This window comes from Salvelinus namaycush, chromosome 2 (assembly GCF_016432855.1).
Source record: "Salvelinus namaycush isolate Seneca chromosome 2, SaNama_1.0, whole genome shotgun sequence".
Taxonomy (NCBI): Eukaryota; Metazoa; Chordata; class Actinopteri; order Salmoniformes; family Salmonidae; genus Salvelinus; species Salvelinus namaycush.
Genome location: NC_052308.1, coordinates 61,591,489 through 61,619,176, shown reverse-complemented (window position 1 = coordinate 61,619,176; position 27,688 = coordinate 61,591,489). Strand labels below are relative to the sequence as shown.

The 27,688-nt window shown below is 44.4% G+C and overlaps 2 protein-coding genes across 3 annotated transcripts; one reads left to right on the top strand and one right to left on the bottom strand.

The window, feature by feature from the left end:
* Positions 1-107: 107 nt before the first annotated feature.
* LOC120065437 (aftiphilin-like) lies at positions 108-13,129 on the top strand. Of its 2 annotated transcripts, XM_039016450.1 has the most exons (10): positions 108-267; positions 2,217-4,062; positions 4,819-4,982; positions 5,476-5,596; positions 5,914-5,970; positions 6,281-6,412; positions 7,337-7,397; positions 8,225-8,308; positions 9,058-9,181; positions 12,469-13,129. In XM_039016450.1, the coding sequence occupies exons 2-10, from the start codon at positions 2,254-2,256 to the stop codon at positions 12,614-12,616; spliced, it is 2,700 nt and encodes an 899-aa protein (XP_038872378.1). In that variant the 5' UTR covers positions 108-267; positions 2,217-2,253; the 3' UTR covers positions 12,617-13,129. The 2 variants fall into 2 exon arrangements, with proteins under 2 accessions (XP_038872378.1, XP_038872388.1); XM_039016460.1 differs by lacking the exon at positions 8,225-8,308.
* A 2,465-nt stretch (positions 13,130-15,594) lies between these two features.
* Positions 15,595-24,833, bottom strand: LOC120065429 (SERTA domain-containing protein 2-like). Its single transcript, XM_039016437.1, has 2 exons — positions 24,365-24,833; positions 15,595-18,056 (listed from the first exon to the last, which is right to left on the bottom strand). The coding sequence occupies exon 2, from the start codon at positions 18,050-18,052 to the stop codon at positions 16,982-16,984; it is 1,071 nt and encodes a 356-aa protein (XP_038872365.1). The 5' UTR covers positions 18,053-18,056; positions 24,365-24,833; the 3' UTR covers positions 15,595-16,981.
* Positions 24,834-27,688: the final 2,855 nt, after the last annotated feature.

Here is a 27,688-nt window from a genome sequence, read left to right as displayed (position 1 = left end):
GCAGATAGATTTTGGACGCAGATTATTCTCCACTCGTCCATGCGCTCCAGTATGCTCTGTTTCCCAAGTAGAGGAAAAACCAAAAGCTCTTGTTGCATGCTGGGTAATATTCGGAGAGCGAAGGGGCCAAAGTAGGATCATCATAACCGGCTGACTCAACCGTAGCTAGTTGTCTCAGTCAGAACGAAACCACCTTGCTGTCTTGTTTTAAGTCTGAAAAGTGTCCACTTCATCTGAACCATGGGAATGAATGGTCAAGATATTAAGGTATGACGAAATGTTTATTGGTACACTGCCAACCAACCCGGATACGATGAGACTAGCTTAAAGGCAAGCAAGCTAGCGAGAGACGGGAGGACAACTTGATAGCTAGCTAACAGTTAGCTACAAATGCCAGTGTATTAGCAAGCATCAAAACGACCTACCTAGCTACTTTGTCACTTCTGCCCTCGATCTCGAATCAATGTAGAAAAATATTTTCATAATATTTTAGCCTACTGCTAGTTTGCTATCCATTCGCATAGACTGCCAAGTTGTTGTTATTAGCTTGCTAGCTACGACATTTGTGCTGGCTAGTGGTAGCTAGCTACACTGGCTACGTATCTAGCCAGCCAGTTAGCTAGCTATCCCCCCTGCCCTCCCCATCTGATGGAGAGTAAGGTGTATGCCAGCCATGGCCTGTTTTCCATTCTAAGACTGGCTGGCACTTAACGTTATGGTAATGTAACTGTTAGTTAGCATAATCAAAGTTACTTATTCAGCTAGTTGGTTAACTATCTGGTTAACGTTAGCTATTTGGCTAGCAACTAACTTGCTTCCAGTTGTTACCTAACCAATCTTTGCTCGGCTAAAATTGAGCTAAATAGCTAGGTTGTGGGTTAAGTATATAGTAGGCAACAAATTATCATAGGGAGGGTTGCGTGTTCTCTTTGTTTTGTTTACCCGGAGGTTTCTAGGTAGTGGTCTGTCATCACCTGTAGGTTTTAGGCTTGTTGACAGACAGTCTAATTTGGTGAACGAATAGCTAACTAGCTGGACAGGACAGGGTGTTGGAGGACACCTGTTTCTGATGTGTTAATTAGTTAACAATGTTGTATTATAAACAGATTCATGTTGCATTATAATATGTTGTATTGTAAACATTCATGACACATACCATATCATGCAATCATAGAGCCCATAATAAAGCAATAGGCAGTGCTATTTGTTGTGAATAGCAATACAATAGCTATGTATCAGATCATTTGCCTTTAATGCCATCTTGCTTTCTTACACAGTATCAGAAGCCACTTTGAGTAGCCTAGAGTTTTAACAATGTTTCAAATGCCTTCCAAGGTTCCATGTCAAGGCTTACTAGGCCTAAGATCTCTAGTCAAGGCTTCACGGGCATGAATTCTCTGTTCTAAAACATTTGTGTCCAGTTTTGACTCAGAACTGTACTTTCAGCGCTCTAGTCTGGATGCGAGTAAAGCACAATTTAGGCTTAAGAGTGCATTGTGCAAGTTTAGCCTTGAGCATCCAAAAAGAACATCAATAGTTATTATTTTTCTATGCCCTATGTCTGGTTTAGTGATGAATTCAAAATTGTCAAGGAAATGGATCACACCTGGAGGCACAAAACGCCTAGGCCTATGCTCTAAGTCTAATATTTCAAAAGGAAGCGTTCAACATATCTTGACAGGCCTATGTCAATATACAAATACTACATGCACACAACCCTTAGGTCAATGCAAACACAAATTGGGTACAAAGTTCATTGGTTGAAGTAATTAGGCCAGTAAGATAAACACAAAAAATATTTCTACTGATAAAAGAAATTGTAGCTCATTTTCAGTTCTCATTTGCTACTATTTAGGTAGGTCATAAGAAATGAGCGCTCAACATTGCCTTTCGGGCCTTTTCTACATGACAACACCACTTCGCTATTATCACTTAATTACTGTCAATTTGAAAACAATCTGTCCACTTAGCCTGGAGAGCTTTTGGTAATTTAATTTGGGTTAAGGCTGAAGCAACACACTGGGCAAAGAAAGCAGCCTAGATCCTAGACTCCACCAGAGACCACTTCTAGGTCTGTTGGCTAACACGTTGTCGTTTTGTAAATTCAGACTTTTTAGCCTTCAGAAATCAGTTTTAAGAGAGAAATAATGACATTTCTTCCATTTATGTGCCCTTCATTGTTTCGGTCACACTGACTAGTGTCTTTCCCCTCCTAGGTGTAACCTCAAGGCGTAGTGTGACTGCTTTAGGACCATGGAGCCGGACGTGATCCGCATGTACTCCTCTTCCCCACCCCCAATGGAGGACGGAGCTGAGGAAGAGGACGACGAGTTTGGGGACTTTGGGGGCTTCTCTGGAGTTCCGACCAGCGCCAGCTTCACTGAGTTTGACACCCTAGCGACCTTCAACCAGACCGCAGCCTTGGCCGCCACCTCACCACCGGAACTCCTCAACAATGGAGGGGTGGTTGGGTTGTCAAAACTCAGCTCAGGTCCCGTGGGAAGGGGTCCTGTGGTCAAGCGCTCCAACTCCAAGTCAAATGGTGTCGTGCCGGGAGGCTGCCAGTACGACAGTCCTTCAGAGAGAACTGTGAATGTGGAGGAGTTAAAAAAGCTTGCTGACCACACTCGAGCCAGTAATCATTGTACCTCCCTGGACATATCTGTGAGGAGTCAGACTGACAACATAGACAAGCCTGTCGATTGCAATGGTAGGGTCCCGGAAGTTCTGACCAACGGCTTTGCTACTTTTGAAATAGAGGGAAGCACATCTTTGCAGAATTCGATCCACTCTAATAAGAAAGGAACCACCACAGAGTGTGCAGACGAGGACGACTTTGCGGATTTCTCTGCTTTTTCTAACGCAGACGTTCAAGGACACTCCAGCAAGGTGACAAACCGCACCAGCGAGAACTTGGACAATCCCAACCGGGACGAACGGCTGGCAGAGGACGCCTGCCAGCAACGGAGCCAGCAGGTGCACTCTAATGTAGAACAGGGAATCAGCTCAGGGGACATTGTCAGGGACACTCACATTATAACTGGATCCAACGACATCGCTGGCTCTGATTCTCTATCGCACCCTGCTGAGGCTCGAGACACTGACGAAGGCTTGAGCAACGGGGACGGGGGCTTTCAAAGAGACACTGCTAACTCTGAACAAAGGAACGTAGAGCCGGACTTTGCACACAAGCACTCTGCTACTGAGGTGGTTATTAGTGAGGATTCTGCTCCAGAGGAGGTTTGTGGCGAGGACTCTGCCTCTAAGGCACTTTATGTTGACAAACCGGTCGCCCAGAATGGTGTGGTTTTTGAGCAGTTGGAAGAGGAGGCGGAAGAAGAGAAGGCAGGTGTCAGTGAAAACAGGGTTTTGCCCAATATAAACGATGATGGGAATGGCGAGCTAGCAGATGAGAAGCCGGGGTCCGGAAACGAAACAGAAACAGAAACTGAAACGTCTTTCGGCCGACCTCTGTCCACGGATGCCCTTGAGGAGTACGGCGACATCAGCACGACGGGCTCGGTGCCCTCGCCGCCGCTCCAAGAGGGAACGGCCACGCCTGCTGACCACAGCCAACTGCTGGAGAACGACGACGGTGAAGACTTTGGTGACTTTGGGGATGTGGGCTCTTTTAGCGGACAGGGCTTTGCTGACTTTGACCGGCCAGAGTTGCAACTAGAGGAACAACCTGCACCTCTCACACAGGAACTAGTGGACGACGACAAAGACTTTGGCGATTTTGACGCCCCCAACAGCCACATTGGTGGTGGGAAGGCAATTGAGAACGAAGATGGGGGGAAGTTTGCAGATTTTCCCGTCAGCGACAGTTTTGCCGACTTTAGCTCGGCTCCTGTTGGTGCGGACCCTGATGCAGATGCTGGTTGGAATGCCTTTGATGAGCCTGAACAGGGTCAAGAGGAGGGCGATTCCTGGGCTGCATTTGGAGAGAAGCCGACCACCACTGCTCCTTTGGAAACGGGTGAAGACGAGTGGCAGGAGAGTGAGCCTGTAGCAGCTCGTCCATCCAGCAGCCATCAGATCAGTAGAAGAGACAGTCAATCGGTAAGTTTTTCTGTGCAAGTTTGACCACTCAGGGTTTGAACTCGGTTCTCCTGCGCACCACAATAACATATTACGCCTCTTAGCTAGACGCTCAGGGAACCAATACAAGTTGTCAAGTCTCAGGCAAGATAACTCATCACGCAAGTGTCTTTCTGAACCACCTCTGTAGCATTCAGAAATGTAGCATACTTGACAGGAAGGTAGTGGTGTTTAAAAACCCATCTTACTGTAATCGAAGGTGCCCTATTGAATGTTGTTGTATTGCACTATCCAGGAAAAGTATGCTCAGTGACACTTTTAGGGGAATTCTGACGCTCTCGTGACGTTTATCACTGGAGTGGTAGAGAGCCGTACACCTGCCCTCCCTTAGGAATGTGACCAGGCAGGGAGTTCCACCTTTTGAAGTACATACCATTTAACAATGCCCCTCCTTGTCCTTGCTAGTGGAGTCAAGCACGACAACAAGATTTGAAATGTGTTGATTGAGTCACGTCAGTGTTAGTCATTGCTGAACATAATAGAATGCAGCTTTATTGTCCATCGAAACATAAATTCATATTTGAGCTGTCTGTCTATTGTATTGTGCATCCCCTGTCCAGCAACGAGGCTAACTGCCAGCTGCCAAACGTGGTAACAGAAGACTTATTCAACCCGTATCTTATTCAGCAATATTGATTGTTATTACGTGTTTGTTATGTCACTGAGCCAGTGTCTTATTCAACAACGTTGGTTGTTATCATGTGTTTGTTATACCAGGCGGCGCTGTGCAGTCGGCTGGAGAAGCTTTTTCAGGAAATGTTCCCCGACGCACCTGCCCCGCAGGTGGGGGTGGAGGTGGTCCCTCTCAAAACCCTGCTGGAGCCTCCTGCGAGGTTACAGCAGGAAGAGCATGAAATGAAGAGCGGTGTGCCAGACAATGGGTGAGAGAAATACCCCCCTTTATAATGAGGGCTGGGACGATACCACTATTGCAATATTTTTTCCATGGCGAGAATTAAAACACGAAGCAGGCCAAACTCTTTGATCCATAAAAGCCTGCTGTATGTAAAATATTGTGTGCTATAACTAGGAAAATAAACAAATGTGACTCTGGATGACAACGTAATTACGTTTGTTTCCAACATTAGGGCTGTTTTCCTAAAGAAATTAAACCGCTTCGTGTTTTGTTTCCTTGCCACGATACTAACGGGTATCAGGATACTAGTGTCGTCCCGACCCTAATATCCCATAACTACACACAATCTCATCAATACACAGAAAGACTCACCAGGTCTGTTCTATCTTTTTTTATACAACACAAATATACTCTTACTGTGTCTGTATACTATGCGGTCAAGAATTTTTGCATATTACTATGACGTATTAAAAAATAAAAATACATTCCTGCTTTGTCATCGTCGTCTGTTGCTGCAGGGACGTGTTGTGGAGGCAACTGCTGGACATCCACGAGGCGTTTGGCCTGCGGCACCAGTGGGGAGGCTCGCACAGCAACAAGACATTACTCTGCTCCCTGGGCATCGACATTAGAAACATTGTGAGTTCTGCAGCCAGTCAGAAGTCATCACATATTCTGTATCCCAAATGGCACCCTATTCCCTATATAGTGCACTACTTTTGACAAGAGCACATAGGGAATAGGGTGTCATTTGGGACATGCCACTCTCCCCCTTTCTGTGACCTTTGTCCTTTTTTTATTAATGGCTCTGTGGAAGAAAAAAACACTAACCATGATTGTATTGCGAGAATGTTTTGACTTCTCGTCTGTCAAATGAAAAAAAAGGCTGTTTGTAAGACTATTTGCAGCAGAGAGAGGACGAATGATCGTGAAACGTGTTCTGTGTTTCCCCACAGCTGTTCACAGGTCAGAAGAAGCAGCCAGTAATAGTTCCCATGTATGCTGCCAGCCTGGTGAGTTAACTATGTGCTGCAAGGATGTATTCATCTCCCCTTTCAAACCACCTACTCGCTCCCTCAATTGTTTTTGCCCCTCTTGTAGAAACGGACCAAGAGACAAATTAACCCAAGGATTATAACATTTAAAAAAATTCTGGTGACATTTCTGTCAACTGGTTGCAAAAAGTTTTTCCCTGACTATCCTACAAATATATGGTTGCAACATTCCGGGAACCTTCCCAGGTTTAAAACAGAATTGCTCAACCCAATACACATACCAGTATTTAGTACGTTTAGGATGTAACCCTGCCTCTCTGTTACCTAGGGCATGCTGGAACCCACCAAAGAGCCAGTAAAACCCATATCAGCGGCAGAGATGATCACGTCCATAGCACAACAAGCACCTCCAGTGGCCCCAGCAGAGATCATAAGCACTAGTCTACCAGACACAGCCCAGGTTGGACTCCTACATTGAATCACTATGGTCCTTTTGGGGTACAATGTTTGGAATTTTGATCTTTTGTGATTTTTCAGGCCTTTTTTAGATGCATTTCTTCTCATCAGTAGTATATGAGTATATACCAGGGATCTCCAACCCTGATCCTGGAGAGCTACCATCCTGTAGGTTTTCAATCCAACCCTAATGTAGCACATCCGATTCTAATAATTAGCTGGTTGATCAGCAGAACCAGGTTAGTTACAAACTGGGGTTGGAGCGAAAACCTAGAGGAGAGTTGCTCTCCACCAACAGGGTTAGAGAACCCTGGTGGTATATACTGTATTGCAGAGGAGGCTGGTGGGAGGAGCTATAGGAGGACGGGCTCAATGGATTAACTGGAATGGCATAAATGGAACCGTGTCGAACATATGGATCCACATGTTTGACTCTGTTCCCTTTATTCCATTCCAGCCTTTACAATGAGCCCATCCTCCTATAGCTCCTCCCACCAGCCTCCACTGCTGTTTTGGCTGTAAGGCCAATTGTCACAACTGTATACAATGAATAGAGAGAGTGTGTTTATATATATATGTGTTCTACGGTAGGTCTAATGTAGAACCTGAGGTGCTTTTCAAACAAGTTATACAAGGGTTGAGTTCCTGTCCCACAAGATGCGCAGTTGTTGTTAAAGGGTAGAAGCTAGGGGAGGACGGCTCATATTAATGACTGGAACGGCATCAAACCAAGTGTTTTGATTCCATTCCACTGATTCCGCGAGCCCGTCCTCCCCAATTAAGGTGCCACCAACCTCCTTTGGTAGAAGCAGTCCGTTAGCAGGCTTCCTGAACATCTGCATAGGCGAATCACCTGTTGACAAAGCTGTTCGCGTTTACTGAGTGTCTCCACCCTCTTCTGAGCTTGTTTGTTCCCTCTCCTCACCAGGAAGTGCTCCCGCCCGTCCAGTTTGACTGGAGCAGCAGTGGCCTTACTAACCCCCTGGACGGTAGGTCCCTCCCCCAAACCACCAGCTGAGTTAATGAACCATTGTCCCCATTGGCTCTTTCCAGAGCTAACCTATTTCTTTTTTCCACCACTCAAACTGTTTTGTCCAAACACACAAGCCGCCTAGACCTGCTTTTGCCTGTTGTCTTCCATTAACTTCCATGGAGCAACATCATCTGATGTTTACTTCATCAACCATTGGTCATTACATGTTACAGTTTTACAGAGTTACATGGATTTTGTTGTGAGCACTATAGTATAAGATTACAGAAAATCCTTATCTACATGCTCTGATATTTTGTGTATTTCATTGCCATATTGGACCATTTCTGATTTCACTTATCATATACAGATGCATAAAACATATTTATCTCATCAAATCTTCTCCTTATGCCTTTTGTTGTTAGCAACAAATCAAATTATTTTGCAATTTAGCTAAATGATCTGCACAGTTCATGCTACAAAGCCATGATGGCTGTTCATGCTTCAAAATGTCAACACAGATTTTTCATTAACCGGTAGATAGAAGCTCACAATATTTTCTCATTAACACGGCTATGTCAGTTAGCTTGCCCTGGGTCATGATCATTTGGCATCAAACGGAATAAAATGGAGGGAGTACCTGGATTTAAGCATTATTTTCAGTTGCAAAATGTTTTCAAACGTTTCTTGCCCACTGAACACGACCCATGTGCTCTTTCTTTGTAACTAATAATAATGACCAGCTCAGCTGCATGTCTTTTTAAGTGTGTCTCTTTCCTGACTTCTTCTTCTGTGTTATAACCCACTGCCGCCTCGGTCTGCCTGTTTGCTATGTTGAATGTCAAGCGAGCGGAGGCTCGTCTCTGCTCAACCTCGATTTCTTTGGGCCTGTGGAGGACTCTGGCCCAAGCAGCTCCACCTCCATCCCAGGTCAGCACAGGAAACTCCAACCCCCTGACTGCCAGACTCTTTCATACATTTGTCTGAATCCCAAATTGACCGTACACCCTATTCAGAGACCCGAGAGGATTGGATCGGGGTAAACAATACAGTGATAATTCCAGCTATCTAATCATAAGGCAAGGTGGACCTACTATCATTATATGGCTTACACCCATTGAATCCTCTGAGGTCTTCACAGGTACACAAGGTATAGAGGTCTAGGAGTCCATTTGGGATAAGTCCTTATTCTTTCCCGATTCCTCGTGTCCTCTTACCTCTCTGTCAAAATGCACCGGGGGAGTTAAGAGAGGAGGAAGCTTGGATCTTCTCCAATGAGTTTTGGGAAAGAGGAGAGGACTGAGGGACGATGCGAGGAATCGAGGAAGGATGCTTGTGAAAGAGCCTCTGCCGTACTCACAGATTTCTCTTCTACTACTATTTGTTTTAGATTTATTTGCTTAGATACTGACCTCACTAAATCAAGCTCTTCTTTTTTATATGTGTTAATATTACCAACTGAATCAAACCCTGAATCAAAATATTTGGGAATTGGCTACTCTGAAGTTTAATAAAGTGCACCCCCCTCCCTTGTTTTGAGTGGAATATTAGACTGTGTATATGTCTCAACTAGCTCCCTATTCCATATATAGTGCACTACTTTTGACCAAAGTAGTGCACTATATAGGGGATAGGCTGCCATTTGGGATCCAACCGTTATAATGTGTTTGTGTGGTTAGGTGTGGACCCAGAGCTGTACGAGCTAACAACCGCTAAACTGGAACCCAGTGGCTCTGGGAGCCGTGTGGCTGACGCCTTCGCCCGCCTTATGTCTACTATGGAGAAGACCAGCACCTCTACCAGGTTGGTCTATTACTGCACCTCAGACCAGCACCTCTACCAACCAGGTTGGTCTATTACTGCACCTCAGACCAGCACCTCTACCAACCAGGTTGGTCTATTACTGCACCTCAAAAAGGTATGCATGCAGGGCCGTGCAAAGACCTTTCCAGGGGAAGGTGCTCAAAATGACCCCCCCCCCCCTTAAACAAAATAATCTACATTCATAACAGACTGCCTCTGTAGCGCACTTTTGTAACATATTTTAGCATATGCCTATTTATTTCTGCAACACGCTCACTCTTCACAAATTGTAAGCAAGCTACATCACAGTGCCTCCTAAAGACATGATTGACATCGGGAAAAGAGGGTGGGCCATCAGCTGATCGTTGATGATTGGTGTAAATCTGCTAGTTAGCTAGCTCGATTATTTTACTCATTGTGAAGCGCACAAATTATTGAAATGACAGGCTACTTTGACACTGAGCATCAAAGATCAATAAAAATGACCTTGTCATTAATCCATCAATAGCTTAGGCCTAGGTGTGTGGAGACACATTTGTACGATATGAGGAAATTATAGTCCTAAAACGGGGTGGCAAACTTGACGACGTCACGACGACTTGGTGCAGTGGGTTCAGAACAACAATGACAAAAACAATACAAAATAAATTAAAGGGCACTTGGCGAGTGGGAGGGCAAAGGGGGGCAGGTGCTCAGACACCGGTAGACCGCTATTTGTGCACATGCCTGTATGCATGCATGACTAAGTCACTGTGGATTAAAACGTCTGCTAAATGGCATATATTACAAATGGCACCCTATTCCCTTAATAGTGCGCTACCTTTGACCAAAAGTTGTGCACTATAAAGGGAATAAGGTGCCATTTGGGATGTGGCCAGAGTCTATTGCACCCCTTGGAGATGGAGAGTAGCAAAACAATACAAATCCAGAGTTCTAACTTAACCAACATCTCACTCTCAAACATGAAATCAAGTTTTATTTGTCACATGCGCCGAATACAACTGGTGTAGACTCGACAGTGAAATGCTTGCTTACGAGCCTTCCCAGCAATGCAGAGTTTTAAAAAATTAAATAGTTACACGAGGAATAAAATGCACAATAAAATACACACGAATGGAGCTATATACAGGGAGTACCAGTACCAGATCAATGTGGAGCTATATACAGGGAGTACCAGTACCAGATCAATGTGGAGCTATATACAGGGAGTACCAGTACCAGATCAATGTGGAGCTATATACAGGGAGTACCAGTACCAGATCAATGTGCAGTAATTGGGTAAGTAATGATGCTATAAAGAGGATAACGATAATATATTTGCCATTAGTTAGAGCTAATACTTTTAAGTCAAAAGTTACTTAGTTAAATGGCAAACAGATATAAACAACCCTGGTATTTATAGACATGCAGGGCTGGAATGACTAACCACATTCTTGTGGTGACCCTTTGAAACAGTTGGTCCACTAGATGGAGACAGATTTTCTAAATGCCACTGTCGGAGCCCCTTACATCAGCATGTAGACTCAGCAAAAAAAGAAACGTCCTCTCACTGTCAACTGTGTTTATTTTCAGCAAACTTAACATGTGTAAATATTTGTATGAACATAAGATTCAACAAACTGAGACAAACTGAACAAGTTCCAGTAACAGTAAGTATCTGGTGTGGCCACCAGTTGCATTAAGTACTGCAGTGCATCTCCTCCTCATGGACTGCACCAGATTTGCCAGTTCTTACTGTGAGATGTTACCCCACTCTTCCACCAAGGCACCTGCAAGTTCCCGGACATTTCTGGGGGGAATGGCCCTAACCCTCACCCTCTGATCCAAGAGGTCCCAGACGTGCTCAATGGGATTGAGATCCGGGCTCTTCGCTGGCCATGGCAGAACACTGACATTCCTGTCTTGCAGGAAATCACGCACAGAACAAGCAGTATGGCTGGTGGCATTGTCATGCTGGAGGGTCATGTCAGGATGAGCCTGCAGGAAGGGTACCACATAAGGAGGTTGTCTTCCCTGTAAAGCACAGCGTTGAGATTGCCTGCAATGACAACAAGCTCAGTCCGATGATGCTGTGACACACCGCCTCAGACAATGACGGACCCTCCACCACCAATCGATCCCGCTCCAGAGTACAGGCCTCGGTGTAACGCTCATTCCTTTGACGATAAACGCGAATCCGACCATCACTCCTGGTGAGACAAAACCGTGACTCGTCAGTGAAGAGCACTTTTTCCAGTCCTGTCTGGTCCAGCAACGGTGGGATTGTGCTCATAGGTTGTTGCCGGTGAGGACCTGCCTTACAACAGGCCTACAAGCCCTCAGTCCAGCCTCTCTCAGCCTATTGCGGACAGTCTGAGCACTGATGGAGGGATTGTGTTTTCCTGGTGTAACTCAGGCAGTTGTTGCCATCCTGTACCTGTCCCGCAGGTGTGATGTTTGGATGTACCGATCCTGTGCAGGTGTTGTTACACGTGGTCTGCCACTGCGAGGACGATCAGCTGTCCGTCCTGTCTCCCTGTATCGCTGTCTTAGGCGTCTCACAGTACGGACATTGCAATTTATTGCCCTGACGACATCTGCAGCCCTCATGCCCCCTTGCAGCATGCCTAATGCACATTCACGCAGATGAGCAGGGACCCTGGGCATCTTTCTTTTGATGTTTTTCAGAGTCAGTAGAAAGGCCTCTTTAGTGTCCTAGGTTTTCATAACTGTAACCTTAATTGCCTACCGTCTGTAAGCTGTTAGTGTCTTAACGACCGTTCCACAGGTGCATGTTCATTGTTTATGGTTCATTGAACAAGCATGGGAAACAGTGTTTAAACCCTTTACAATGAAGATCTGTTTAGTTAGTTCGATTTTTACGAATTATCTTTGAAAGACAGGGTCCTGAAAAAGGGACGTTTCTTTTTTTGCTCAGTTTATATGGGAGCGAGACAGACACATCTGTAGTAGCAACCAGAGAGAGCTTGCTACATCTTGGCTCTTTCCTTTGATTCCTCGTGTCCCCTTTTTCTCCCCTCTGACCTTCTCCAATGCGTATTGAGAAGGTGGGCACAAGGAATTGAGGAAAGAATTGAGAAAGAGGCGAAGCCCATTGGAATCTGACTGTGGCACATTCATTTAGTGAAGGATGAATGTATGTGTCCCAAATGGCACCCTATTCCCTATGCACCTCGGTCAAAAGTAGCGCACCACAAAGGGAATATGGTGCTATTTTGGATGCATCCTGTGTTTGTGTGTGTTTTCCAATAAAAATGTTGTCCCTCTCCTTCTCTCGGATTCTGCAGAAAGCCCCGGAAAGAAGAGAACCTAAGTGAGGAGGCATTGAAGGTGATTGCAGGGCTACCAGACCTGTCCTTCATGCAGGCCAAGGTGCTGATGTTCCCCACCACGTTGACCCCCCTGGGCTGCTCCTCTGACCCTACACCTGACTGATCCCCCTTCTCCTTATCACTGTCTGTCATTCTATCGCTATATCATGAAGTTACCATTTTTGCTTCCATGCCATCATCGTTTTGTTATTTTCAGTTTTAATCAAGTGAAGCATTTACCGATTGTCCTTGTGAATGGAGAATGGTTAGTCAGACCTAGACTAGGCTTGTAAAGCGAAGCTTCGTCAATAGCAGAACATATTAAAACAGTTTAACTTCTAGATCAAGGTCCTAGAGAGAGGCCGTTAGTTAATAATAGGAGAATCAATGTGTACATAATCAGGGACGAATTGCGTTGTTTTTCGAAGGTGGCTTTTTTTCGAAGGTGGCTCGAAGGTGTGTCAATGTTTGTCTTTGTGAGGAAATGAAACACTGGTTGAACCTCTTCAAAGGGAGGCTTGAATAAAGTGAAGTGGGATATACACTGAGTGTACAAACCATTAGGAACACCTTCCTAATATTGAGTTGCACTTCCTTTTGCCCTCAGAACAGCCTCAATTCGTTGGGGTATGGACTCTACAAGGTGTCAAGCGTTCCACAGGGATGCTGGCCCATGTTGACTCCAATGCATCCCACAGTTGTCAAGTTGGCTGGCACACATATACACAATCCGTGTCTCAATTGTCTCCAGGCTTAAAAATCCTTCTTTAACATGTCTCCTCCCCTTCATCTACACTGATTTGAAGTGGATTTAACAAGTGACATCAATAAGGGATCATAGACCGACCAGGTGAATCCAGATGAAAGCTGTCATGGAAAGAGCAGGTAGTCCTGTTTTGTTCACTCAATGTATGACTATATACTTAAACAAATATATATGACTTGAAACCACACTGCCTGCAAAATCCAGCTGAATGTTTTTTTCCCCCTGTTGTGTTAATGGCCTTAGTTTTATTTTATTTTACATAGGGCCTAGATTTGATCCTTAACTTGATTTCTTAACCCATGGCTAAAAATGCGCTGTTAATGTATGCTCATTCTTTAAGTCCGCGATTTAACTGTAGCCCGTTTTTTTTCTTATGCCTCCCATTGGCGCAGTCCATGGAAATGGCGGTATGTCACAGACAACTGTTTTGTGTTGAATTCAATTCTTTGAACTTTTTTTCCTGATTTGGGGGCGGGTGGTAAAGGGTCATGTTTTATTGGTTTAAACCACTGACAGATTGAAATGATGACTATCAGTATCATAGCTGGTCTGAGTGAAGGTCGGCCTACATTACAAGGGAATAAGGGACCAATTTCTGCTTCCATGTGTCTGGTTTTACACTTTTATGAAGTGCTTTTTGAAATTTTGCTGTCATTCTCTACCATTTTTTTTTTTGCGATTTATTTTACCACTGTCAACCTGTTCCCAGGAGGATTTTGCACATTGTAAAGATGAAATGGATGTAATCATAGTTCACTGTGGCTTTAGACTGTGTACTATGGACTGTAAAATGTATGGGGAAAATTCCTATGGAAAAAATGATTAACTTGAAGAGCCTGTAAAAAGGTTAACATGCATGCCCGGGTTCTTTTCAGACTTAAGTGTGTAAATTTACTTTTACTGTACACAAATTAAAATAATTTAAGAGAAAGTGCTCAATGTTCCATTACTCCTCCCAACAGGGAATGAATTCATACAGGTTGTGCATTTTGTATTTATTAACTCTTCTTGAGTGGGCCTCATTTAAAACCAGGCCTAGAGAAACAATGTTCATATATGGTTTTAATTCCTAGCCATTGGGCTTGGTCACAGTAGTGCTGAAAGGGGAAGTCTGGGTAACAGTGTGGTCTTACGAAGAGGACACGACACTGGACTTGGGGCCAGGACTCGAGCCAGCTAGACCAGCAAACAACCATCCAACTTGTTTTAGACAGGTAGTTAGCCAGACTACCAAAAAGCCAATGCTTGGTATGTCTAGGGGTCCAAGGACTGTCCATAACCTGTGTACAGAAGAGCAAGCATGTATATAGGTATGAACCTTGAGGCAGGCAGCTTAGCTTCTAAATGCCGACCACCTGGGTCAGTCAGCTGAGGAGATGGCAAGTATATTAAAGAAATCAAAAAGGTCCATCAAAAGGGACTTGGATCCCAAATCAGTCCAATCCGGTTTAATGTGCAGGAGCAGACCAAACGACCAGGTCTCACCTCTTCCAAAGGGTTTTGAAAAGGACAGGAGTTGTCAAGGGCTTTTTCTCAATTCCTGTGTTCTTTCTCGCCTCATTTTGAAAAAGGTAAAAGGTGGGGAGGAGAGGGAACGTCGACGGAAATGTGCTTGTTTGAAATGAGATGTTCCTTCACTCGTCATCAGGCAAATGACATTTACAGGGGTGGATCACAAAAGGTGTAAAGTGAAAGTTAGTCGTGCAATACATTTTATAGATAAAATAGCATATTGTTTTTAAACGTGCGTGATTTTCTAACTCCGACAATCCAACAGCTGATTCAAAGGGGGTGTAGCAGATAACACTTCCATGGTGGGATACACTGGTGCTTCCACGTCAAAAGGAAGCTATCGAGGTGAGGAATGTATTCCGTTTGCCTACTAACGAAATCACACTCGAACCACATCGGTTTCCAGGTCACAGAGGACAGACTTTTGCCCAAACGAGAAAACCCCAAGGAAATGCAATTGAGATTCACCCATGGCACCCAGAAGTCCTGAACCATAGAGTGCAGACTAGCCCTGCCCTTTATCAACTCCAAACAGGAAATTACCTTTGATAGTATAGCCTGACATTGGAGCGCAACATACTAGCACAGGCCACTAGTAATCATGAGCAATAGTATTCAACTCTTACCTTACGAGGTCTGGAGCCTGCTAGTTCTGTTCTTCCTGAATTAATTGCACACACCTGGTGTTCCAGATATAAGTCTGTCCCTAATTAGAGGGGAACAATGAAAAAAAATAAAAAATTGTGGAACTGGATATGAGGTCTAGAGTTGAGTTTGAGGGTATTAGTTCAAATGTGACATGCACAGGCTGACAACTGTTGACATTTCATTTCAATTTATTGTATAAAATTTATCTGTAAAACTGCATTAAAGTCATATGCACATTTATACATAAAAATAGTCAGATATTTCCAACCAATTAATACATATTGCATAGAACAAGGCACAGATTCAAGGTCAGTGATAAAATACAGCCGTTCTTGAAAACAGGTCAACTTTTTTTTTTTAATTGAAAAAATTGGCGAAATGACCACATTTGCTTCAATTTCTTTATAATAATAATGCAAAGAATAGAAGAGGTAAGCAGCAGAAATTGCTTTTTGCCACTGACTGACAAGAGAAATGCTTTGTTTTAAAAGGCTTTGGATTACTAAAGTCACCACTGACAAAGTAGTTGGCCAACTGTTTCCCGACTGATCGATTGCCACAAATACCGGAGACATAGCCCAATACACAAACACACACACTGACTTACAGCATTCACTTCCCTGAAAAACAAAAACGGGTAAAATATATTACACAGCATTTCTTCACACATTACTAGCAGAATTTCACTGCATGTTCTGTACAACCCAAAAGTTAGTGTCATGTTTGAATAAATATATGTACACCAGAAATGGATGATAATAAATAACTTCATAATGATTTTGTCTGCAATTGTGTTTGAACTGTGAACTAAAAGACCATACAAGGTTACCCTTGTATTTCACTTGATATCCTTTTGAGTCAGATCAGTTGAGAGTAAATTCAAAACATGCCATACAGGAAAAGGAAACGTAGTCCATCTACGAATAGAGAGTTGAAAGCTCACACACAACAGTATGATAAATTCAACTAACAAATTATGAATAATACATTAAAATATAGAAGGGAAAAAAAACTTGAATGAGGCCTATGAAAAATTCTAACATTGATAAGTTGTCCATATACAAAATATTGTTAAGTACCCTCAATTTGGACGCATCAGTGTATACCTATGATGCTGTATGCAAAAGCTGTACATAAATTCACTCTTTGCATTTGGAGAAGAGAGAAAATGAATGGCTGTGTTGATAAACAAAAAAAGCTATATAAAATCAAGGAACAGAGTAGTACAGACAAAGGCACTCAAATAAATGCATTCCATACAGTATATTCAACATTGTTTCCATTTTGGAAAGGCGAGCACAACGCATGCACAGTGTAGTTAAAACGTCTCTGGTGAAGTCTGTTACATTTCTTACAATTTCCGGACAACAAAACAATTAAAAAGGGTTAACATTTCGCCTCCTACGGCACTTTTTATCCGGTTTGTCGTGTTCATTAGGGCACACCGTAACAAAACGCTTCGCAAAAGAAAATGTAAATGAGCATTTCTTATTGGACAAGCAACTTGCCGTTTCACTCAGTTTTCCTCCGCTTTGTGCCTATTGAACACTACCCCGATGTCAGTCAAGACCCCACCAGGACTTCCATAATGTGGTCGAGCTCAGCCAGGTCCATTTTGAAGGGCTGGTTTTGAGCCAGAGGGGGAGAGCCCACCCCTCCCCCGCTGTAACTGGACAGAGTCTTGACCAGGTCGTCTGCAGTGACCATGGGGGTCGTTTTGGACACCCCCAAGTTCTGCGGTATTGAAGAGGCGCCGCAGGGGGGGTTAAAGTCATACATGGAGGTGTCGATGTCCGTGAATAGAATGTCGTCCAGGGCAAAGTCAGTGAGGAAGCCACCGGAGGAGGGCGACAAGTCTGCTGGGGCGCTGGGCGGGTCTGCCAACACGGTTTTTGCAGCCTGACTTTCATCCAGCAAGAGCGACTCCTTGTCCTTCGGGCTGTATGTCCTCCCTTCCTCTTTCATGTCCATCCCTGCTGGTAGAGAGGGTGGGGGCTGGGGTGAAGGTGGAGGAGACAAAGGTAGGGAGGAGGTAGTAGAGGTTGTCACTGCGATGGGGCACAGCTCCTCGATCTCCTCCAAAGCTGAGGAGAAGCTGTCCTTGGCGGGTGTTGGGGGAGGCGCTGACAGTCTCGGCGAGAGAGGGTGGTGACCCAGGGGGTGGGGTGAGGACGGCGGCAAGGCGAAGAACAGTGGCGGGTCGTCCTCCAGGAGCGAGGCCGGGGTCAAACCAGAATCCAGCGACGACAGCGGCGAGAGGGGCGGGGAGAGGACGCCGCTGAACGTGGATGACGGAGCTTCGTGGTAGCCCTCGTCCTCTGTGACGTTCGGCGCCGGCGGCGGGACAGCGAAGAAGAGTGCGCGCAGCCCCGCGCCGCCTTCCTCTTTAAACTCGTGGTGGATGCGGCGGATGACGTTGTTGATGAGCACGCGGCGCTGCAGGGCTGGCTCGGTGGCGGGCGTCCGCGCCGGCCCATACAGCTTCATCAGGGAGATGTTTAGCACCGTCTGGCGCTGCAGCGTGTAGTTAACCCTGGAGTGGCTGCCCGCGGCCCCGGCCGCTGACGTGAGGAGCGCCTTGCCCTCCTCCAGGCCGTCCTCATCCAGTTTGCGCTTCACACCGTTACCCAACATATATCTGTGGGAGAGACCAGAAACAAGGTGTCAGGAGCAAAAAATGTCATATGGTTGCTTTTTCTTCATATGTGAACGAGTGAGTAGTAGTCAGTGAGGCACGGCTATGTGAAAGAATGACTGCTAGAGACGTACCACATCAAAACAAAGTGATGTGTCAGTTACACTTGTACATGTTATGAGTGTTTAAAATTAACCAACATCTGTGAGAGGAAAAACCCCCAGTTCATAGTTCTTTCAGCAATACAACATGCGGGAAAACATCCACTTCTCACTCACACTACAAGACGAGTTTCTTGGAAGCAGAGGGGCTTCCTCGCAAACAGTGACAAGAAATGAGACGAGCAAGCAGTGAACACAACACACACGCTTAGCGTCAGTGTATGGGGGGGGTGTGCCAGGAGGGGGTTTTGGTGTCAGCTGACCATCTCGCATGTGAGGCGGCATCAGCTGACTAGGTGGGTGGCAGCAAGCTCCGACAAAAGTGTCTGCGTCCCAAATGGTACCCCGTGCCCTACATAGTGCACAACTTTTTACCAAAGCTCTATGGGCCCGTGTCAATAGTACTACACTAAATAGGGAATAGGGTGCCATTTGGGATGCAAACAAGCTCCCAACTGAACCACCTGACTCAATCAGAACACGGCGCTAACAGACGTGCCAGCACAGGAAACTACTGACTTCCTGCCCGGACACAGCACAGAAAACAGGCAGAAATGGACCTGCTGTTTTGTCGATTTACGCTCAAAAATGGTCACATTGGGCTTAGATTGAGAGATATATCTATATCTCACACACATACAGAACTAAAATATAAACGCAACATGTAAAGTCTTGGTCCCATGTTCCATGAGCTGAAATAAAAAGGCAGTTAGATTTGAGTATGTCATTTTAGGCGAAAATTGGGGGATTTTTTTTTTCTTTTTTTTTTTTTTCGATCTTTGCCAATGTTAACTTTTTTATTTGGGGCTTTGGCAGTAAATTGAAAAATATTTTCACAGTATTTCTGATTGTCTTCTCAACTCACCATCACAAACTTTTAATGTAGGACTATGACAGTTAATTGATAATTTGTCTGACATAATGAATCTTCTCACCACCACTAATGAGATGGGTGTGCTTAAGGCATGTCGCGTCGGAGCTTCTCAAAGTCAGGGGGCGTGGTCGCACCTCATCTCCGCGGTCACATCCAACCTGGACCGACATTTGGTTTTAATGCAGACGAGAGCACTGATGGTGCATTCACGACAACTGGGAACTCAGAAATATGGAGGAAAAATCATGACGTCAGTGATATTTAGGTCGGACAGCCGGAGCTCTAGAAAGAAGCCCGAGTTCCTGAGTTGGAATTCCGAGATGGATGACTGTTCAAATACATTTCCCCCCCATTTTTTTGTTTGTTCTCCCCCGTCCCACACTTTTGAAAGAGTCGCTCTCTAATAATAATAGTTCTCTGAATCCACTGCTCACTCGTCTGTAGAATGTTTTTGTATATCCCCTGCATGCTTGCGTTCAGTTCCCCAAATGTGTCTGTTACATAGGCAAGGAGACACTATATTCATTACACAGAAAGTCAACCAAGTCGGTTTTCTTTTACATCCATTGTGAATGATGACAGTTCCTCTCTCAATGCAGAAAATCTTTCCAACTCTCCCCCCTCAATAACCACCAAGCCTCAATGTGAAATAGAACATTGTCATGCTCTGATCCCATATCTCCACATAGTTTTGCCAACAGGCCGCGTAGTGGATGTGTAGTGGATGTGGTTTGACATACTTTACAATCAATGTTACCTGCTGCAGTATATCCGAGTTCTGTGCTCAGCTCTTTTGTCGCCAGTTGCTCTCGGCGTATCATACAATGTGTCCACATCGCAGAGGGAGACTCATTCATAACTAGAGTGCAGAGGCCTGCCCGCCATAGGTGGAAGCCCCATCTGTGCAAAAGCCCACCATTCGATCCCGTGAGACCTTTTTTTGTCAATATAGCCACGCAGCACACTGAACATCCCCTGTGACGTTTCATGCCCGGGAATCATGAGACAGACCAATATGTCCTGGTGAATAGCATCCCTCGACATGTATAGCGAACAAAAGTCAATGCATGGGCATCTCAGCCCTCACACACTGTTTTCACCACATCAATTGCGCCTGGTAATATCAAAGTCTGCAGTAGTGTGTGGTTTCAGTGTAGCCGCCCGAGCCATTCATCGTGGAAATGATTCAAATGCAACGACTAAGTGCGGCGCTCTCTGGTTGAATTTCATCTTTTAGACTAAATCATTTATATTTAGATTTTAAGGTAAACTACATTACAATGGTTGGGAAAAAAAATGTAATGATTTTTTTCAGGATTTGGGAAATTCTCCCACGGCCCCATTTTCATATCAGGGACCCCTAGCTTGGGGACCGCCGCACTAGAATGCCTCCCAAACGGTCACCTAAGATGGAGCACAGAGCACACCTCTCCTGCAGTGTATTGTCTCACTGGCACGTGTAACTCTACCCCGCTACATAAACTACTGCACACAGCCTGCGAGAGACTCGCCCCTTTCAGTCCGTTGTGTAACGTGTGCTACCATGATAAAAGCCAGAGGAAAAGAGATTCACTATCACATTTCCAAACCGTGTTCTTGTAGAGAACATTGCTGTGTGAGTGAGAGTTTGTGTGTGAGAAAGAGAGAGGGTGTGCGTGTCAGCTTTGCTTAGAGCCACACACGCCAACTTGAACTCTGAACACCCCCCCCCCCCCCCCCCAGGGCCTACACAGTGCATGCGGGCGTGGCTGGGGATAGCTCCACACTCGCCTGTTACCATGACGAATACAGTCAGCTGGGAATCCAGAGAGAGAGGGAGGGACAAGCGAGGGAGGAAAGAAAGAAAGAACCAAAATGTTTCTCCACTCAGGCTGCCATCCCTATCACAGCTGATGATGCTGCTTGGATATGGAAGTGGAGGTGAGAGAGCAACTTGTGTGTGTGTGGAGCACATGGAGTGCACTACTCGGATGTAGGTAGGCTACATTTTGTAGTAGTTCCCTCGGTGCAAATACTATGCCTCCACATACCTCCCCCACTCAGTAAAATTATTCATCAGACCCCTATTCCACCCCTGCTCTGTTCACTTATTCTTTTCACACGTGGGGCCCTTCGACGCTGCCATCTGCTGACACTGTCTGAAGACGGGTGAGAGAGAGAGACAGAGAATGGAGAAGACTGACAGGGGATTTTGGCAGACGGGGAAAAACAGGGTGACAAAGAGACAGTGGAAAGGAAGGTGAAAGGGAGAGTTGAAAGAAGAAAAAAAAAGAGCAGAAATATAGAAATAGGAACACACCTTCCGTTGACAAAAACAACTGAAAAGTGTCCAATTACAACAGCATTCCGGCCACACAGAATGCTTTCTTTCACTCCATACTCGCAGCAGGCTTACAGCGATGGCACTCAGATTACACTCAGATTGGTAGGAGGCAATGTCCACCCCTTGAGCACATGACCACTTCAAAACTCAAGTCCCGACATGAACTTCTTGGTTCTCCAAGAGCTTTGTGTTCTGATACACCAGGGTCGTATTCATTAATGCACACCGTAGCACAACGTGTTTCAACTGTAAGGTTCAGGCAGTCCCTCCCCGTTTGCTTCCTAGTGAATACAACCCAGAATCCCTCCACATGTTATTGATAATTATTCAGTAATGTTATTTCAGTGTGTACTTCCATGAAGTGCTAGGGATATGTAGAGCCCTGGATGGGACAAGGTCAAAATGTCATTGGATTGCTTCTTTTTTTTTTTAGGGTGGTAGCAGGCAGCTGCATGCCTCACATACTCAGCAGGCATCGTCATCCCGAGGAGGGTCTCGGTGGTACACCGATTTCTAATACAAACTCTGCAGTGCACACTTAGGCTGGAAGAGCAAATCCAGGTCCTGCACCTTTCTCAATGGCACAGAGTGCAGCCTGCACCTGAGATTTCAACCCTCATTCATCAACAAGCCTAATCACTCTATTTTCCACACTATTTCTCTCAAGTTCTGTCGGACTTCCAAGTCCTTCAAGATTGCAGTAAAAGTTAAACACATTCATATTCGGCATGCAAGCATTTTCGGCCTCGATTTTGCCCAAAAGGTTCCTGGAAGAGAATAATTTTATGTTAGGTTGAAAGACAAGGTTCACTGTTGGGCTCTGGTCATGCGAGAAACCACACCCAGAAGCCGGGCTGGCCTGGCATTAGGGTTGTTTGCCCAGGTTTCTCCAGCAGGCAAGTGGATGCTTGTAGCACTGATTTACTGGGCTTGTTTGGAAGAGACTCCAACTGCGTCTGAAACGGCACCCTATTTAGTGCACTACTTTAGACTAGGGCCTTGGTCAAAATAATCAGACTATATAGGGGATAGGGTGCCATTTGGACGGACCTAGGCTTGTTTGGAAGAGACGCAGAGTTACGGAGTGTTATTTTGATTGATCACCAAGAGAGGGGGATTTCAGAGCCAATTTGCCAAAATATTTAGGTGAACTTCAGCCCTCCTGCTCGCATAGTAGAAGAAAAAGAGGAACAAATGGTGTTCACTGGAAACCAGAGAAGACAGAGTCAAGGAAGCAAAGGTGGACTTTAGTCACGGAGATGGAATGCTTCGAGTCTGGTAGGAGTGTGGACTGTGTGCCTACTGCAAATCTGTGCAGATTCCTTGTGGTTGATCGTTGCATGTTAGTAGCCCTTTGGTGGATTTCTTACTATTCTTTTTCCTATTTTATTAATAATGCCTCACTCCAATTCGTTTGGTGTTTTGATGGGCAATTCATGAACATGCTTTTAAAATCTTTAACATCATTATAAAAACAAATGAAGGAAATGTTGCATTCGGCCTCTAAGTTGAACTGCGACACAATCATTTCCAATGCATGCAACGGAACTCTACACAAAAGAGAAAACATCCATATTTCCCTGTGCAAATATGAATGTCACTCAGCCCTGCAGTTGAAATGCAAATAACACTTTGCACTGTTAGGTTCCTACAAGGCAGCAGTCAGAACTAGCCCTTTTTGCCACCCACATCCTTGAACCAGTATTAAACTATTTGGAAATCTGAACAGCAGTAGTTAAAAGCTTTACAAAACAGTAAAACAAAGCCACAGGGCTGTATCAGATTAATTCAGAGGCCCCGTTCTCCCAGTCAAGTCTATATAAATATGGCATACTCATGAACTTTTAGCCTAAAAACAGTTTGAAAAGGCATGTAGGGCTTCTATTTTCTAAACTACCAGTTTAGCTTCCAGAAACTATGGCTCATCATATTCCTGTAAAAGGTGACAATGAGTCACTCAAAAAACTATAGAATGTGATGACCAAGTCAATATCTGATGAGTTACAACAAAGCGAAGGGCAAGTCTCAAATGTAAAAATATGCAACATTACATAATTATCCTGTACTTACAAAGTAGCAATTGTACTGGGACCCACATGAACGGCAACGTTTTCAGTGAACATTGGTGTCAAGTTCCTCCTCCCACTCCCTCAACGTCTTACATGCCACCAAAAAGTTGTTTTGTAGCCAAGGCCCTATTATGATCACTGTTGGTATGTCATGGCTCTAGTATTTGAAACGAAACTAAGTCACGCGTGGGTGTCACTTGCTTTTTCAAATGTCAGAAAAACATTATTCAATAGGCAGACCGTCTACAGCAAAAAAGAAGCAGACATTCCTACTACTGGGGCACTAAGACTGCGAAACATTTTATGGATGCCTATAAAATTGCCTATAAACAACTATTTTATTTATTGATACATCTTATAAATTGAATGGTTTGTGTTTTCTGTAATGTCAAAACGCATGTTTGATCAATTGACTGTATGAACTGTCACTGACGTATCACTGTAGCTGTCACAACAGCTGCCCTTGACCTCCAAAGGCAAACGCCACAGATAGCCTATGGCTGTGATGGGGGCGCCATAGCCTACTCACCGCCACCTGCCACATAGTACTCAGTCGGCTCTTCACTGAACTGGAGACTTAATAACAATATTACGTTTTCGTTTCGAACATTGGGGTCTCCTTCCACATGCGACAATGTAACAGTTGCAACATTATAACAGACAAGTAGCAAAATGTAACAACAAAAAAAACACAGACGGCGGTGCTTTCTATCTCGACTCAAGACACAGCAACAATAAAATGCGACAAAATGTTTTTTTGAATGGCAAACAGGTAAATAACGGCTAATAATTCATGTATACGTAAACGAACGCATAATTATTCCATGTTGAAGCGTGTTTACATAATCCTAACATTGGTGAAAGCAGCGCAATCGTAAACTTACCACATGTAGTTCCAGCAAGGGTTTCAAATCCTGCATCGGGGTCAAATTGACGCCAAGAACAGAGGATCTACAACGAGGAACACCAGACATCGAACTCTTCGCCGTCTATACTTTCATTTCCCCGCCGCGGTTCTCCAAAATAGCCGTGGAGCTCTACACAATGGCGAGCTGTCGAGGAGACCGATGAGTCTAGTCACAGACAACTACCGTTCACTGAACAGCAGGACAGGCACTGCCTGAGCTCTTTTTTTTCTGCCGATTGACCTACAACTACACTGGCTAGGAATGACGTAAATGAAGTTACGCTCTGAACTGACTATGTTGACTGGTACGGTGGCACACGCCTCGCCCCCATGTAACTTGGGGAGCCACTAGTGGGCGCTATAGATCTCCACTGTCGTCTGGGCTTAATGTGCCCAGTCGGTAATACACTAGTGTCACCCTGCGAATGGTTTGTATTTCTCCATTCAGGCTGCAAAAGCTTCGATTTCCTCCTTAACTCGGTTTCATGTCGAGGCTACAAAAAACGGGGAAAGTATGCGTACTTTCTTTATGAAACACCATTTCCCACCACCATGCTGAATGGTAGTCTCAGATGTAAGCGTATCACGTTCAGCCAATCAGGTTGAAGCAGTCTGTTTTTTCCACCCCTGACCTAACATAGCAGCGTAAAGGAAACAGTGTTAGTTTCAAAATAAAAGTTGTGCTTACTGAACATAGTTTTAAATGACGTATTGGATTTGTTGGCATGAACTCGTTTACAGAACATTATTCAGCTTTAATAAGATTAAACATTTATGAAGTGAAATTCTAAAGTTACAATTTGAGTAGATTGTATTTTTTTAAACCCAGATGCAATTAACGTAATTATATTTTTGTTAACAGGTATTAAATTATATGTTCATAAATGTGTGCAATCTGACAAGTGTAATTAATAGTCAAATAATAATACAAATTGGATCCGATTGCTCTTACTAATCACCCTATTTCTCTCTCTCTCTCTATTCCTGAGGACACCCTGGCCGGATGATTCAGGCTTTGCCTGTCTCAAATCCACCGGGTGGTGCTGTCTATCTCGTGCTGCTGACTACCGGGCGTGCCCTGGACTGATCCCTGACTACTATGCCACTTACCACCACACCCACATACCTAACTAGCAAGTTTAATTGCATATTGCATCTCAGGTGAAAAATACATGTATACTACTCTAAATGTCGTTTTAACTTTATAATTACAATTCAGAAACTTTTAATCTTTTGTACTAAAACTGTGAACAATGTTCTGTAAACGAGTTCATGCCAAGAAATCCAATATATGTCATTTAAAACTGTATGTTCAGTGGGCACAACTTTTATTTCGAAACTATCAGACCAGGGCTGCAGTCCAAACACATATTTTTACCACCTCAGCCCTCGCGCTAGCCACTTTCCCTTGGGGGAATCCACGTCGAAACCGGATGCAGGTCCAATTCACTAACGACGTTTCTCACTCCGCCATCTATTTAGCTCGAGGGAGCAAGTGAAGAACTTTGATCACTTGTGGGGTTGATATGAACCACAATTCCACGCAAACTGTAGTCACGTGTCATACTCCTGTGGCCGCAAAGTGTCAAACTTAATCAACACGACTGCATTTTCGACATGTCAGACAAAATGATCAAGTTAGCATGCTAAAAATATATATAGATAACACTGATTTTAGCGTTGGCAAATTGGCGTATTCTTATAGTGAGTACCCAATAAAACGTAGCTAGCTTCATAAATACATTTTTGGGAATTCTGAAATGTATTGGATTAAATGACCAAACTAGCTAGCTATGGGTAACTGTAGCTAGTTAGCTAGGTACATTATTAGATTTAGGTTGGTCGTTTTTAAACTCATTTTCAAGATTTCCACCAAGGACGTTGCCTCTGATCATCACTCTCCCTCACTTGGGCAAGGTACACTCGGATGTGACGATAAAAACGTCATTCAAGGCCTGAGGGTTTAGAGCCAAGGGCTGTCGACTTTGAATTTAGACTGCAGCCTGGGGGTTCTGTTTCTTTTAATGCTACTACGTTAGGTGTGAGAAAACAGACTGCTGCAACCTGATTAGCTGAATGCGATACGCAACATCCGGTACTAGCATTTAGCCACTTTTGCATGATTGTAGAAAATTCTGTTTCATAAAGAAAGTACGCATATTTTCTATTTTTTAACGCCTTCTAGCCATGAAATCGAGTTACGGAGGAAATCAAATCCTTTGCAGCCAGAATGTAAAACGTTTTTAGTACGAATCGGTCGCCGGGGGACACGAGTGTATGACCGGTTTGGCACATTAAACCCAGACGATAGTGGAGATCCATAGCACCAACTAGCGTCTGCCCAGGCTACCCCCCATGCACAGACCAGACATACATAATAGCCTGAAATAAAACAAAAATCTATAACATTGGATTTTGTTGCGCTAGTGTAAATATCCTAGGCTAGCCTATAGATCAAAACCCATTGTGTGGGTAGGCAGCTTTCAGGCAGAATAATAATGATAACATGTAATTCAGAGAAAAAGTCATAGCCTATTCTTGGGAGCATTCTCGTGTCAACTAGTCTTGCTGTGAGTGAGCAACCACAACTATGTAAGGCATCCAAGCTATTCAACATTAGACATCTTGGTATTAGCCAGTGCAATATTGTAATGCATTCTTTGTATGTTAGCTAAGGAAATTAAATGTATTGTCAATGATCACTCCTACAAATGCTCATATGCCCAAAATGGACGTGGGTCGTTATGTGGCTATGCGCACACCTGTGTATGTGTGTGTGTGCAGATGCTCATTTAGGAAAGAATGATGTGAGCCCCATACTACTCCATTCTCTGGCATCTGTTCAATAATGTGGTGGTTATCCCCGAGTTAGGCAGAGCATAACATAATTGCAACCAGATGGCAAGAATAAAAACCGGAGGACTCTCCAACACAAGCAGCTGATTCCCTTCAAATTAATGCAGGAGCTGAAGATATGGCATTCCCATCTGTGACCAGTGGAACCCGTTCTGAACTTTGGACTGGTTCAAAGTTAAGTTTAACACCTCAGCGTAAATCAGAACAAAAGCCAAGGTAAAAAATTAAGGCCAGAAACACAGTATATGAGTACTAAATAAGGGAAGTCAAGTGAATGTAGTAACATTTAAATAATGAAAATGACAATGGTCCTTAGGGCTCTGAAAGCAATGGCAGTGCCACAGCTGGTAAACAGTCGTGACAGAAGGGCAGCAGTAGTCCGGGCTAGGGGTATTGCTGCCCCTCATTGGGGCAAGAGAGGGGGGCCTGGGTTGCCAGTTGTGAG

Bases quoted from the DNA above. Each gene is read 5' to 3' on its own strand.
- LOC120065437 (XM_039016450.1), top strand. From the start codon at position 2,254: ATGGAGCCGGACGTGATCCGCATGTACTCCTCTTCCCCACCCCCAATG. The intron at 5,597-5,913 runs GTGAGTTCTGCA...GTTTCCCCACAG, and splicing joins GCATCGACATTAGAAACATT to CTGTTCACAGGTCAGAAGAA. The intron at 7,398-8,224 runs GTAGGTCCCTCC...TTGAATGTCAAG, and splicing joins CCTTACTAACCCCCTGGACG to CGAGCGGAGGCTCGTCTCTG.
- LOC120065429 (XM_039016437.1), bottom strand. From the start codon at position 18,052: ATGTTGGGTAACGGTGTGAAGCGCAAACTGGATGAGGACGGCCTGGAG.